This window comes from Natator depressus, chromosome 17, assembly GCF_965152275.1.
Source record: "Natator depressus isolate rNatDep1 chromosome 17, rNatDep2.hap1, whole genome shotgun sequence".
Taxonomy (NCBI): Eukaryota; Metazoa; Chordata; order Testudines; family Cheloniidae; genus Natator; species Natator depressus.
The window spans coordinates 18,917,708-18,933,118 of NC_134250.1; the positions used below are offsets into that span (position 1 = coordinate 18,917,708).

General features: G+C 48.4%; 1 protein-coding gene across 1 annotated transcript; it reads left to right on the top strand.

Moving 5' to 3' along the window:
• The first annotated feature begins 1,828 nt into the window (after positions 1-1,828).
• PRKRIP1 (PRKR interacting protein 1) lies at positions 1,829-12,047 on the top strand. Its single transcript, XM_074974293.1, has 6 exons — positions 1,829-1,965; positions 3,578-3,656; positions 6,076-6,176; positions 7,023-7,108; positions 8,816-8,883; positions 11,375-12,047. The coding sequence occupies exons 1-6, from the start codon at positions 1,846-1,848 to the stop codon at positions 11,485-11,487; spliced, it is 567 nt and encodes a 188-aa protein (XP_074830394.1). The 5' UTR covers positions 1,829-1,845; the 3' UTR covers positions 11,488-12,047.
• Positions 12,048-15,411: the final 3,364 nt, after the last annotated feature.

Here is a 15,411-nt window from a genome sequence, read left to right on the forward strand (position 1 = left end):
CAGCTCCACATCCTCTGTCTGTTTTGGAGGGGTTCAACAGTAGATCCAGATTTTGTAAACGGTCCTTAAATTTATAGAGCTGACCCAAAGCTCTCCCCCTGCACATCCCTTGCACCTTTAGGCCATCTGAGATCTGGATCCAGATTCTGCAGCTTCTGCCAATCTTGGTGTAAAATACAAAAAGGCATGTTCCCCTCTTCCACTGCACCTGACCTCTAGTAGCTAATTTTGGCATGCACCCAGCCTGAGTGAATGTCATGCCATTTCTGTAGCACACAGCAGACTGACAAGGAATTTGGCTTGCATACGAAGCTTGTGTCCCAGCCGGGCTCTGCACTGACTCCCAGTTCTTGACTTCCAGCTGTTGCAGTGGCTAAATGTTGCTCAGGTTTACAATCTCCCTGTTGGTACAAGCCTTGTGCCTTCAAAGGCTGTGAAAGGGGATGTGCATGGTACAGGCTCAGATGCAGTGAGCTACCTCAATGCCTTCTTTCCCATACAGATTGCCTATGTTCTTGGAAGCAGCTTCCCTCTAGCCACCGTCATCTATCTCTGTTTGTGCACAAAAGCTTGTGAGGTGTCACATAGAGCGCTAGTTAATTACTGAAGTGACACGAACAGATGGTGCAAGCAGCAATACAGGGAGGTGCTAGGAAGTATGGTCTCGCTTCCATTGTCACCGAGGTAGAAATTTGGCACGGGCAGGTATGCTGGTGCAAAACGCACTGAATTGCAGCCCGGAGCCTCTGCAAAGCGGATGTGCACAACCGCAAGCAGCCACAAAACACAGCCAGAATGTGACCTACTTTGCAAACGGAGGCCACTTGTCTCTGGCATGTCTTGCAGAGCTCTGGGGACAAAACTCAGGTCAGCATTGCTGCTTGAGGAGAGTAGAAGGTTGCTCTGTTTGGGCTACAATAAAAACCAACCAACCAAACTCAACTTTGAAAGCAAGAGAGTGAGAAGGTTGATCTAGTGGCTAGAACACAGGACTGGGGCTTAAGAACAACTGAGTTGTAATCCCAGCTCTGCCCCATATCCTGTTGTAGGTTTGGGCAAGTCACGTAAACGTTCTGTGCCTTAGAGCTGAGCAATGGGGGTAATCCTACTTACCCTGTAGAGGGTTAGCGAGATAATATCTGGAAGGTGCTTTGGACGTGAAGGGTGCTATATGACTGATGATCATCATTATTAAAACTCCAGCGCTTTGCAAAACCTCCGCAAAAAGAAAAAACACCCTAGAGCACTAATAATAATGCAGCTGTAGATCGTCATGTACTTTACATGCTGTGTGTATTTCTTTACTTTCTTCAGCTGTGTCTACTGCCAGTTGCTGCCCTTGCCAACATAGGTGAGGTTGTATTGGGGAAGCAAGGGTGAGAACGATGCTGTAGACAGGGCCCCAGCATTTAAACAACTGTGTTGTTTAGACCAGCGGGGCTAGACTGGCTCTGAGCCAGCTGAACAGTTGAGCGTCCAGGCATGGCTTAAAGGGCTGTGAGTGGCATGAGCGGCCCTGCTCTAACCCTGCCGGTGCTGGGTCTATGGGACTGGATCAGCTCTGGTACCAGCTGCCTGGGTGCCGCCCAGGGGCTGTGTCTACACTGTCCACGCTACAGCGCCGGGGTGTAAACACTGCGGCCCCGGGGCCGAGCCGGAGCCCCCAGGCGCCCCTACGAGAGCACGGGCCGGCGCCCGGCTCTGAGCGGCGAGGTGCCGCGGAGAGTCGCCAAGCTCGCCCGGGGCTCGGCTCGGCTCGGCTCGGCTCATGAGCCGCGGCCCGTCGCCGCCGGGACGTCATCAGCAGGGGCCGGGCGGGCCCAGCGCTGCCGGCAGAGGCCGGAGATGGCGGCGCCCTCGGCCCCGCGGCCGCCCCGGCCCCGCAAGGAGCCGCAGCCGCTGGTCATCCCCCGCAGCGCGGCCGAGGAGCAGCGGCTGCGGCTGGAGCGGCTCATGAAGAACCCGGTGAGCCGCGCCGAGCCCCCGGCTCCCCGTCCCGGCCCGACCCCCCCTCCCTTACCCGGCCCCCCGTCCCGTCCCGGCCTGACCTCGCCCCCCCGGCCCGGCCCCCCCTCCCTTACCCGGCCCCGGCCTGACCTCGCCCCCCGGCCCGACCCCCTCCCTCCCTCCCTCACCCGGCCCCGGCCCTGGCCCTGGCCCTGGCCCTGGCCTTGGCCTGACCTCGCCTCCCGGCCCCCCGCCCCGGCCCGACCCTCCCTCCATCCCTTCCCCGGCCTGACCTCGCCCCCCGACCCCCTGCCCCGGCCCGACCCTCCCTTCCTTACCCTGCCCCGGCCTGACCTCGCCCCCCGGCCTGAGCCGGCCCCCACTGACCCGCCCCTGGCCTGAGCCTCCCTCCCGGCCCCGGCCCGGACCCCGGCCTAAGCCGCCCCCCACTGACCCGCCCCGGCCTGACCCTCCCTCCCGGCCCTCCAGACTGAGCCGGCCCCCACTGACCCACCCCGGCCCCTCGGACTGAGCCGCCTCGCACTGACCCGCCCCCCCCGGCCCGGCCCGGCCCGGCCTGGCCTGGCCTCGGCCTCAGCCTCCCAGACTGACCCGCCCCGCACTGACCCGGCCCGGCCCGGCCCCCGCCTGACCCCGAACTGACCCGCCCCCCTCCCGGCCCCCCGGACTGATCCCCATCCCAGCCCCTGACCTGACCAGCCCCCCCAGCTGACCCGCCGCGACCGAGTCTTCTGGCCCGACCCCAGACTGAACCCACTGACCCGGCCCCCGGACTGACCCACTGCACCGAGCCCAGACTGATTCTTTCCTCCCTTACCCCCCGCCCAGGGGTACCCCAGTCCTCTTCTCCTGAACCAAACTCCCTTCCCTGACCCCCCTCCCTCTGCTGGGTGGCTTGGACCGCACCCCTCTCCCACAGGACTGGTTCCACCTGGTACTGCCCCCACCATCTCTGTCCTGGGGCACCCTGATCCCGCCTCTGGGAACTAATTCCCCCTTGCTGCCCAGGGCCACCCCAACCCTTTTTCCCCAAACTGAAGTTGCTCCCTGTGATGGGGGCCCAAACCGACTCCCTGGGACTGGGTCCCCAGCAGGAACGACCTCTCTCCTTGTGCTGGAGGCCTGGATCAACCCCCTACGCCCCCTGGACTGATCCCCTATACCCCTTAGCTGGGGGCGCCTCAGTCCCTACTCCCCGGCAGACTGATTCCCCCATACCTCTGTGATTGGAGCATCCTGATTCTCCCCCCCTCCCCCGCCCGGGGGGGACTGGTTTCCCCCATGCCCTGTCTTGGGTAGACACCGTAACCCTCCATTGTGTGTGTTGAGAGGAAATCCCAAATTCAGTATGTTTGTGTGGGGGGGGGGGGTGGCTGGCACTGACCTCCAGTTCCCATTCTGGGGGTATACCCTGACTCCTGTCCCCTGGGGCCACTGATCCCCAATTCTTCTGCTGGGGGAGAAGAGCTAGCACAGTTCTACTTCCACTAAGGTCTGTGCTGACTTGGAGAGATTCCACCATTGGGCGTGTATCAACTTTCGTTAATGCATTAAACCTTCACTCTCTGCCCAGAGGAGATATTGATGGTTGGCTTGTTTCTTATTGTAGGATAAGACTGTTCCAATTCCTGAAAAACTAAATGAATGGGCACCACGCCCTCCCCCGGAATTTGTGAGAGATGTTATGGGTAAGGGCACTATTCTTCAGTTTTTTGATCGAATGGCCTAAATCTAGATGAATGTGTAATGAAGACCGGGGAGAGAGCTCTTCTGCTGTCTACCTTTGTTAAGAAAAGCATCCAGGGACATGCTTTTGGTCACATTTTTCCAAGTTCTTTTTATTAGTCTATGTTGTGGCTGTTTATTTTCAGAGTGAAATGTGAACAGCACCTAAGTCTCCCCAGAAAGGAGGGTGCACTTCTGACTGTGTGGGTAGAGGCAAGGTGCTGCTGTATTGATAGTAAGTAGTAACTCTGTCCTCCTCTAGGATCTCAAAGTGCTTCGGAGATGCTAATTCAGACCTGTTTTGGGACCGTGTCTCTGTTAAGTACTTTGCTGAATTGAGGCCTTAAAGAGGTGGTTTAGCAATCAAAGGGAAGGGACAGACCCTGCAGTGAGAGTCCGGGAGCAGGTTGATGCCAGAAAGAGGGAACTCCAAGGATCACTTTAAAAGAAAATGCAGGGGGGAGCCAATTATAACTATAATACCATTATTGCCGTAAAAGGATGTGTGGTGAGTAGACTACAAAGGCTTCATTACCACCGTATTTGCTCTACCTTCCTGACTTTGTATAAGACCTAGCGATGTATTTGGAAAAGGAGGGTGGCGGGGCAGGGGAAGGGACTGGCCTGTGTGTGCATAGCAGGACAAGATGCCCAGTCAACCTACCATTACTTGAAACAGGGTGGGAGATGAGTGAGTCTCCATGGGCCATTCGGCTGAGACTGATGGCAAGAGGTCTAGTGAATGAATTAACGGAGGTGATGGTTTTGTGATGTGGGCTGCTGACCAACAGAAACTGGACTGAGCCTCTGGGTGTCTCATAGCTCACTCTGGCTTTCAAACCCTGTTGACATCGGCTGGATAAAAATCGATGATAAAGATATGCTGTTACCAACTTGTGATGGTCTTTACGTCCTACAATCCCTCAGTCAGTTGTATCCCATAGGCATCCATCTGGGAGCGTCTTAGACCAGGGACATTTTTACAACTGGAGTTTTGTTAAACTCAGTCTCCAAACACAAGCCCCAGGGCTGCTGAATCCTTTCAGAGCTCACCAGACTCTGCTGCTGCACCCTGGGCCATTCCCTTTGATCTCCTCTGCAGATGTCAGTGCTTAAAGGGGCAGAATTTAGGTGAATCTTACTCTGACCTTCCCTTAGGAGGTGCTATGTATACAGTGTGACAGGTTTGGGCCCTTTGGGGTGTCACCTGATGTGCTGGAGTGCCACTGAGTCAGCCTATTCTGCCAGCCTGGGTCCCCTTTACCCTGCCTTGCTGGGCTAGGCTCACAAGCCTCTTCCAGCCAAGCACACAGGTAGGGCCGCACCCGGCTGCACAGAGAGATAGAGATCCGCTCTGGAAAGAGTCAGCCTTAGGGGCTTGCCCCAACACTCTGGTGCCCGCTCCCTTTAAGGGGCACAAACCCAAAGGTTTTATGAAGTTCACCCCTGCCCTCAATCTGGAGGGAAATATGCCCAACTTCTTCCTCCCCACCCCTGGTTAGAAATTACCTAAACTGGGTTATATTATAAACAAGAAATAAGTGTATTAACTACAAAAGGTGAATTTTAAGTGAATATAAGAGAGAGAACAAAGCAGATTACTGAGCAAATAAACCAAAGTACGCAAGCTAAGCTCAATATACTTAAGAAACAGGTTACAAAATATAAATTCTCACCCTAAATGTTATTTTAGGGAGGTTGCAAAGTTACTGTGATTCAGAGTTCCAGTTATAGTCCTTTTCAGACTGGACTCCTGTCTGTCTGCTCCCCCCCACCAGCCTTCCCTTCAGGTGGCTTTAGCAGTCTGTCGTCTTGGGCAGACAGGCCATGGAGAGGAGGAGCCACATTTGCCTTCCTCCCCACCCTTAAATAGGATTTACATAAGGTGGGAGTCCTTTGTTACCCAAACTTGACCCCCCCCCCCCTTTCCAGTGGGAAGTTACAAGAAATCCCAGGTAATGTTTAGTATCCGGTGACAAGACCACCTGACTCTGTAGTGTCACAGTATGTCCGCAGGAAGGCCAAGCCTTTTCACCGTCCATTGTCCTTGCTGATGGGTCATCAGCCCCATCTAGCTTTTCAAATTTGTTGTACCTGAAGTGTTAGCAGTGGGCATCGCCCAAAGTAGCATAGTTGAAATACAGATACGTAATCAATATTCCTAACTTCAGATACAGAAATGACATAGGCATACAAATTGGATAATCACATTCAGTAAATTATAACCTTTCCAATGATATATTACATGAGCCATCTTGCATAAAGTACATCTCAGTTATGTCATTCATATCATAAGCATATTTTCATAAAGAATATGGAGTGAAACGTCACATACAGTACTAAGAGTAGCAGACTATCTAATGATCCTTGTGCCATTGGCAGGTTCTAGCGCCGGAGCCGGCAGTGGGGAATTCCATGTGTACCGACATCTTCGTCGGCGAGAGTACCAGAGACAGGATTTCATGGATGCCATGGCTGAGAAGGTAAGCGGGCCCCTTATTGCAGTCAGTTGTCCGATTACTCAGTGTTCATTGCACTCTTTTTCTAAGAGTGTGAAATCAGATGAACTTCAAGGTGGCTGTTTTTCCTAATATGGAATATGTGTGGAAAACCAGCAATAACACATCTGGCTCTTTGCATCAGACCATGCCATCCTCTCTCTGTAGTGGGGGACCCTGCTGGAGGTGGACTAAGCCAGAGTGCTTATGCCCCCTTCCCAATTATGACTTTAAAATGCTTTAAAAATCAATAGAAACATGAGTAGATTCTTCTCAGCCAACAACACGAGCAGCACTGGTTATGCTTCCTTGGTTAGCAGCCCTCGACTTACAAGGACAGCATCAAAACAAGTACTTCTATAAAGTCAGGAATCAAAAACTGCACACTCCTGGACTTGCTCTTAAGGCCTGGACCACGGATACATTAGCACTGCTGTCCCATGGATCTTTGTCCTTCAGTTGATTCCCCCTCTCAGCACATCTTTCAAAGTCAGTTGATTCGTATGTTGCTGCTGATGTCTTCCATGTTGTTCCCTCATTTTTGCTATATAATTTTCTAGGACTGAATCCTCAGGTTCTTGCTGCAATTGATGTTGATTAGGTCCCCACCCCCTCCCTTTCCCCCCTCCCCTCTCAGTTAAGGATCTTGGAATTTGGCTGTTAAATTTTCTTATCGATACACATTTTTAAATATAAAAAGGCACCCACACCAAACCTGCTGGCAAATCTTCCCAGTGTGTCTGCTAAGAGACTTCTCCCTACATTGAGGTATAATTTATATAATCACATTTTGTTTAGATTGTAACCAAAATGTCATCTGGTCAATTGCAGCAAAAACTGGATGAGGAATACCAGAAGAAACTGGAGAAGAATAAGATGATTGCAGAGGAGCAGACAGCGAAACGCAGAAGGAAGCGGTGAGAGCAAATTGTTCCCAGGAGACAGAACATAGAAACTCTAAATGCTTTATGTCCTGCCTGTAGCTACGTACTTTGGCTAAATGCTGTCTTCCGCTGTCCAGATCTTTCAGCTCAGATGTCTGGCTACAGAGATCAGTTTCAAAAGTGTGGCCATTAAAAGTTTCTTAAGTGAGTGTCTGTAGCACTTGGCGCCAAGAACTTTAAGTTCAGAAAACAACTGTGCATCTTGAGTATTTGCAGGGGTATGAGCCTGCAGGGAAAAAGCCGACAACTTTGTAGATCAGCGTTCCGTATAAATCAACATGATTTATCCAGCTCCTTGTTTCATGTGGATGCTCAAAAAGACTGCAGATCAGATTTACTACGTTAGTTGACTATTTAAGTCAACAGTACTGTGTGTGCTCTCTTATACCAGTAGTGAATTTAGCTCTGAAAATATACCAAATATATGGTTTCAGAGTAACAGCCGTGTTAGTCTGTATTCGCAAAAAGAAAAGGAGTACTAGATAAGCTATTACCAGCAGGAGAGTGGGGTGGAGGGAGAGAAAACCTTTTCTAGTGATAAACACCCATTTTTTTTCATGGTCTGTGTGTATAAAAACATCTTCTGTATTTTCCACAGTATGCATCCGATGAAGTGAGCTGTAGCTCACGAAAGCTTATGCTCGAATAAATTGGTTAGTCTCTAAGGTGCCACAAGTACTCCTTTTCTTTATGTGAAATATTTAAAACCACATTATAACTGACTGCCATCCATCAGCATGTATGAGATTGACACACACACATTCCTGTTAACAAGCGTGCTCCAGGAATTGTATCGGAATGATGGAGGCATGTGAAGTCTGCAATTTGTGTTTAGTACAGTGTCTTTTTAAAACATCCTGGCAACCTAGAGGACTGAATTTTCAGAGGTGTTGAGCCCCTGCAGCTTCTATTCACTACCACTGGAGGCCAGTGTTCAGGTTTCTAGTGCCTGAAAGGTGCTACCAGCTGTTGAAAGGCCTGTGAAATTAGTTGCTGGTCTCAGTTAACGTATCTGTGCACAAGTATTCACATCACAAACAGCCTTGTCACCCTTGACTCTTACTGGTCCCTTGTTAGCATTCTTGACATAAGGGCCAAGGAGAGAATGAGCTCTGGAGACTGAAATTCCCTCCTACGCCTAGAGGTGCTGCCTTTAGGGTAGAGCTGAAGCACGCTGCTGGGGAGATGAGTTTGTAATAGGTCAGTGTAGTTAGAGAGATGATTTCAAGTTAAAAACTTGTATATAAAAATTTGTTGTTAACACCTTCCTTTTTTTTTTAATGTTCAGCTTTTAACAAACTGACTTTGCCATTCTGTTCGCTTTTTGGGCTTTTTATCTTGGATAATGAAAATAGATGAGTCACGTTCATTTTTGTTTCCTGTCTGTTCCATTTTCAGGTTCTCCTGTACTAGCATGTGGGTTGCAAGTCCCGCAGGGAAATGGCTAAAACACAAAGTTTTAAGTTGGAATAAAAACCACTTGGGAACATTTCTGTTGGTCTTGTTTTGTCAAACTTCACTCTCACTAAGCGGAAATTTGAGGCCAGATTTGACCTGAACTTGGCTTTTTAAAGGCCAAGTTTCAAACCTGACAGCAGCAAATCGTCTAACACATTAAAATGTGCCACAAGATCGAAATGCTGGAATTTGCACACTCAAGTGTGTTTTCTTGTTTTACAGCCAGAAGTTAAAAGAGAAGAAACTGCTGGCTAAGAAAAGTAAACTTGAGCAAAAGAAGCAGCAAGAAGGTCAGTGGAATCGAGTTTTTCCCCTTTTTCGGGGCTCAGTTCTGCTCTCCAATACAAGGGCAATAGCTGACTTTTTTATTTATTTATTTATTTTTTTCCACTGCTGAGCCTGCAGTTTGTGCCTGTGTGATGGAGGACAAGCTAAGCTGTTAAACTTGAAATTTCAGTATAATTTTCAAAATCCCCATTGAAATTCACTTAGGATGGGAACTAAGCTGTAAATCACGTGGGATATGTCCACGCAGCAGCTGGGGGAGACAGACGCGCTAGCTCTGCTCAGGCTAGTGGAGTAGCTATGTGGACAGAGTGGCACAGACTCCCCCACCAGAATACAGACCAAGAGGGCTGAGCGGGCGTGTACGCGGCCCACGCTGCAACGTCCACACCGCTATTTTTAGTGTGCTAGCTTGAGCAGAACTAGCGCGTCTGTCTGTCCGGGCTGGGAAGCAGCCTCCCTGCTGCAATGTGGACATATCCTTAGGTGCTTCTGAAAATGTTACCCTTCATTCAGAATATCGCAGACCCACAAACTGGTTCCATTTGCTCCTTAACTGCAGCAAATGTTGGTGTTTTCCTCAGGTGATGCTGTTGCAAATATTTTGGCTCAGTCAAACCGAGAACTTGCAGAATTAGAGCATTTTACAAAAGGCATTTTTTAAAAGGAATCAGCCTACATAAAAATAGTCTTGCGCATTTGAGGACAGGACAGAAAAATTAGAACCACACTGAGGAAAAAACTTCATACTGTGTGGCCAGCCAGAAACTGACTTATGGTAGGTACTGCATGTGAAAGAGTGGTCTATTCCAGTACCAGCTGTGTTCCACATATAGAAAGAAACATCCAAAATTCTATAGCTCTTCTGTTTAAATCTGGAAAATTTTAGTAAGATCAAGATCACTGATTTGAGAATCCAACACTGGCTGACTAGGTAGCTCTAGCGAGAGCACTATAACTTTCTTTTCTTAGAAATAACTTAACTTTGTGGCTTTGAATTATGATTCCACAGGAAGTCTTTGAGGGCTGTAGCTATGCTGACAGGTTTGCTAGATGTGTGAATATTTCTGCTTTTAAAGAACACATCTATTTGAACCTGACATTTGCCAGCCTGTGACCTATTAAATCAGAGGGTCAATCCTTGGCGTACTTCCTCTGAAGTGACAGTACAGGTGGATTTGGTCCCTTTGAACTCAGTTCGTTACTTTGTTGTGGAGCTTGATCTCGAGGGGAATGTAAATTTCAGTGTCTTTATTTTTACTAGTGTCATATTTAACTAAAATTATGTACTGGTGAGGGTGGAATTTGCTGCATCAGGGACTGGTGATGTGATGAGGAGTCTTTCACATCTAGGTCATTGTCTGAAGTAGCATCACAGTTGGCTCTAACTGGCAGCCGTCTTGGAAGCCTCAGCAAAGATCACACTCCCCTCTGTCTTCTAGAGAGAGCCCTTCCAAAGCAAAGTGGAAGCTTATTGGTTGGATTGGGTAGGGAAGCTTGTTCTCTGAATAACTAGGACTTCAGTCTCCAGGACTGTGAATCCAACTACTGTCGCCTTCACTTTGTTTTTTTTTAAATAAAGTATGGTGCCTAATATCAAGTGCCATTACACAGCTTCACCAGTTGGTGGTATCAAACTACTAAAAAATAAATGGTGTGTGCAAGGGTTGGCGCTTGGGATGAGTACTGTTGTGTCCTAAACCAATTCAGGTGCAGGAGCTGGAGAGGGGTGATAGGAGGGATTTTTGGATCAAGGGTCAGAATCATAATCATAGAATATCAGGGTTGAAAGGGACCTCAGGAGGTCATCTAGTCCAACCCCCTACTCAAAGCAGGACCAATCCCCAGTTTTTGCCCCAGATCCTTAAATGGCCCCCAAGGATTGAATTCACAACCCAGGATTTAGCAGGCCAATGCTCAAACCACTGAGCTATCCCTCCCCCTATTTTATCCAACCAAAGGTCATCATTGGGGTTCTAAATGGTCCCAGGTCTGGTCCTTCTCCAACAGATTGAAACTTGGGAAGCTTTTTCATGAACCTGGTTTGCAATGCATACCCCCAAAGAGCTCCACATACTCCTAAGCAAGGCCAAACCTGTCAATCTGTTGCAGATCCCAGCATAGCTATAATAGCTGTGATCTTGAACGGGCATTATCTAGTGGTACGAGGAGTGCTAGTAATAACTAGGAGCAATGGGATACAATTAAGAAGATGTAGCTGCAGGTGGGTGAGGGAGTATTCCTGACAGTGAGATTTTTCGGGTGCACCCATCATTTCACTTGGAAGCCTGTCCCATGGGGCCTTTAAAATTTAACTGGACCAAATGTTGGTAAATACACGGTAGAGAGCAATCCTGCAATGACCCTTTAGGATTGGACAAGGTGGGTAACCTAACAAACTTTTTCTCTTCTAATTTCTGAGGTTAACCTGCTGTTTAATACATTGGCATGCACACCTTGTTACAGGTAATCAACATGTTCTCCTTACCCTTTTAGAGTCCGACCAGTCTCAAGAGCAACAGACCAGTGAGGAAGAAGATGAGGATACTAAGGAGGAGGAAGAGAAGGAGGAGGATGTAGAAGAGCCCAGCTTTGTGATGGGAAGATGATGATAATGCAGTGGCAGCTGGAAACAACGTTCATTACTTTATGTTCAGGAACACAGAAGCTTTCATCTCAGCTGGACAGAACCCATTAGCATATATTGTACCTGCTTGACAGTGGAGGTGTGACCTTCACATCTGAGTCCCAAAGGCTTTTGGTAGAAGGCTGCCAAATAAGAGTATTTTCATAACTGCTTGTATAACTGCTGTGCAGTCTGCTATAAGGTTGCTCTAACGAGACAGCCACAAGCCTGCGTTACCCTAGAGTTCTTTCTAGCATGGCCCAAAGTGTTTTCTGGCTGAGATCTAAAACATATCCATCAACGTTTAGGGCAGAGTCTACCCTGAAGGCTGTGTACACAACATTCATTGGAATCAATAGGAATGGGATGTATGACTCTGAGGGCAGAATTTAGCCTGAAGTAAAGATTGGTCTGGGCCCAAACTTCCCCACACTGTGAGTGTCTTCAATTTGGGGTTTTGTATTGGGCCTGTCTCTAACCCAAATAAGTCGGTTTCTGTTGCTAGACGGGTGTGAGAGGTATTTAAACAGAGGAACCCTTTTTTTATTGCTCAGATGTGCCCTATTACTTTCTTTTAAATTTTTCTAGTAATAAAAAGGGAATGTCTGATTTCCTGTCTGCTCTTATTTGAATGTGATTTAACTAAAACAAGAACCTCTTGCTTGCTGATTTTAAAGCTAGACTGAGGAGTTTTTAAAGTGCATGAACAATACTTTGTTTCATGGAGGTGGGGGGGAGGCGTGTGAAATTCCAGGAAATCTAGAGTTACGGTAAAGGAGAAATACTTAACACTATGTGGCAATGCTGGGCCATCCCAGCCATGTTTGGATTAAGGGACAAAGAGATCAGTAGTGATACTGACGCTTAACATGAAAATAACAGAGTTGAGACTCTAGGGAGTTGCTGTGTATACTGTGCCTTTAATTTTCTGAGAGGAGGAACTTTTTCTTCTAATCTTTCCAAAAGAAAGTAGGTCTGTAAACACTACAGAGCCAGTCATCTCTTAAGGGGGAGCAGCCTCTCTTTCTGTCCTGCTTTGAACCTTGTGTTGCTGTGTTAAATATTTTGCGGTCCTGGGGTACACACATCCTTCTCTTATAGACTGTCCTGGGGGCGGTCTCTGCAAAAAGGCCCAGCGCTGTGCAGCCTCAGGGTTGACACACACTAGCAGAGCAGCTTGTCCTGCCACTGCTTGAACTGTGCCGTTATGTGGAGAGCGGACTTTAGGTTTCAGGAGCTGTCAATGTAGCACCTTCCATCTGCACTGACCAGTTAAACTAAAACAAAACCCATTATTGTGTCCATTGCCTGCACCTTGGATTGAAGAAAACAACTTTTATTTCTTTTTAACTTGGAAGTGCTGGTCATTTTTTGAATGCTTTTAGTCCAAGAGCTATTTTTTTTTTTCCCCCTCAAGCCTTTGCTGATGCTGAGTTATCTTAAAATAACCTTAAAAGAAAGGGAGATATTAGATCAGCCCTCAGCATCTGATGTTGCTGCCTGAAAGTTATTTATTTAAATTCCAAGGCTTGTCCTTTGAAGGCATTGTGCAGATTTCCTTTGTGGATGAGGACCGAAAGGTTTTTCACCCACAGGTGACGGTGTGTTTATCTTTTTTCCTTTTCCTGTGAGCTCATGCGAGAGCTTAGTAATTGCTTTTGCCCACATAGTTGTTGAAGCGTTTAGTGTGCTATGATCAGTGGCATTTCCCCAGGGATCTTGGTACAGACATGAGGTAGGACGCTGTGCCTTCTGTTTGCTCCAAGCAGGCAGGAGGGTGGGTAAAATTTCCACACTAGGATGATTTGTAGGTGACAGGTAAAACATAGGTTATTTCCCAGACTGTATGTGGGGAAAGGGAGGAGAGGAGTATGAGCCTCATGAATAACTGTACCCTGAGGCATTGCTTCTCTTCTGAGCTGTCATGTTGCTGGGCTGAATGAAATGAATGTGGTTTTTCATTAATTAAAGGCATGTGTGTTTCACCTGAGAACTCCTGTCTGAATGGTGAAGATGGACTTGTGTCTATCCCACTACATTAGGGTTCAACTGCATTCAAGCTATGCTGCCTGGTTCTGTCATCTTATGATTCCCCTAATGGCCTATAGTGAATTGTGTATGCACACATCTCCTTCCAAGAACATTAAGCTTGTATGTGAAACTCATCAAAGGACTGAAGATGCACCACTGAAGGTGAAATGTGTCCTGCTGTCTCCATCGCTGGCAGTCTTTTGGAGAGCTGAATGTGTGTGTGTGCCAGTTCAGGCCATGTTTGGTGTGTGTTGCAAGAAATCCTGCAAGGAACTGTATAAGCTGCGTTAGGGGTATGTTTCAATGGTGTCTCTTACAGGACACAGACATTGTACAGTAAGTATCTTATGCAGTATGTCTGCCCCCTGAACACTGAGAGCACAGTCTGCTGTGGTGATCGTATAAAGGAAAATTAGTATTGTTATCCTCCTCATACAGAAAGGAAAACTGAAGTACAGCAGGGGAAGTGGCTTGTTCTGGGTCCTGTGAAAAATCGGTGGCAGAAACCCAGCTCTCTGGATTTCTAGTCCAAGGCAGTCCCAAATGAGGATTTGTAAAATAAAGGCTACAATGGTAAAACTGAGCAACTTTCAGCATCTCACCTTGAATGAATGTAAAAATTCAACCTAAATGGTGAAAAGTAAATTAAAATACATATTTATATTATTGTAGGGCTAGGAATTATTTGGATTGGTGCTATCCCTTTAATTGGCTTTTGCTGTGTGTTTTCTCTTCTCTCCCCCCTCCCAAAGAAAATATGACTTTGACTTTGGGGGTCAAGCTGCCCCATTGTGCTACTTTTTCCTGGTAACTTCTGGTATGGAATGTGAATATTCCTGCATCTCCTTTTTAAGTAAAGAACTACTCCTGCCTCTTCCCTGCAACACAATCCCCATCCCTGCTCCCTCCTACACGATTTCCAGCAGAATCTGTAGAGAGATGGTGCAACCCAGGGCGCCATGCTCTGCCTTTGTTTCTAATGTACAAAGGGATACTTTCCTGTATTGCAGCCAAAGGTGGAGGTTACTGCCTTTCTGAGTTCATCTCAGCGGGACAAAAAGGGATGTTTTGTAAGGCAGAGGGATGATTGCTGGGGTGCATAATTATTTATTCTACAATAAAGCAACTGGGGTGGTTCTTTCCATCCTATTGAGTCCCCCTTGGCCTCGGTGCAAAGAATAGTGGTTACGTCAGAATAGGGCTTGTGATGAAATTTTGATGCAATGGATTTGTGTTTTTTGATCTTCAAAAAAGCCTCCTTCAACGATTGTAGGCCCTGCGAACATGATTATCCGCTTGGTTGCTCCTGGGTCATTGGCTCTATCTGTGCTTGTACATAGCATGGCGATGCCGCAGCCCAGTGCACTTCTCGATCTGATCCTTGTAAAGCACACAGGGTATGGGCCTGGCAGTGTGGGGCCACTCCGTTCTCACCCCTGTAATGCTCTGCAGGCAAGGGGCTATGCCTGCAGGGTGCTGGGCCCTGGGGGGCGAGGGTGTCTGCCCCTTGCAAGGTTGGGGAGATTGCCCACTTGTTGGGATTTCCCTGGAGATTGGGGATGAATAGCGCCAACGCTGCAGTCCCTTTCCTGCCTCTGGGAGCACGGGTGTTACACAATCCCCTAGCAGAGAGGTACCCCAGCCTGTGTGGCAGCTGTGGCACCCAGGGCCAGCACTGCAGGGTAGGGGGGACCCTCTGCACACTTCCTGCCCCCTCCACTCCTGCCCCCCTGTGGGGTGAGCCCCCTGGCCCCCCGAGAGAAAACCCCAGATTCCCTTGGCCCCCTCTATGGGGGTGAGCCCCAGACTCTCCCCAGCCCCCTCTATGGGGGTGAGCCCCAGACTCTCCCCAGCCCCCTCTATGGGGGTGAGCCCC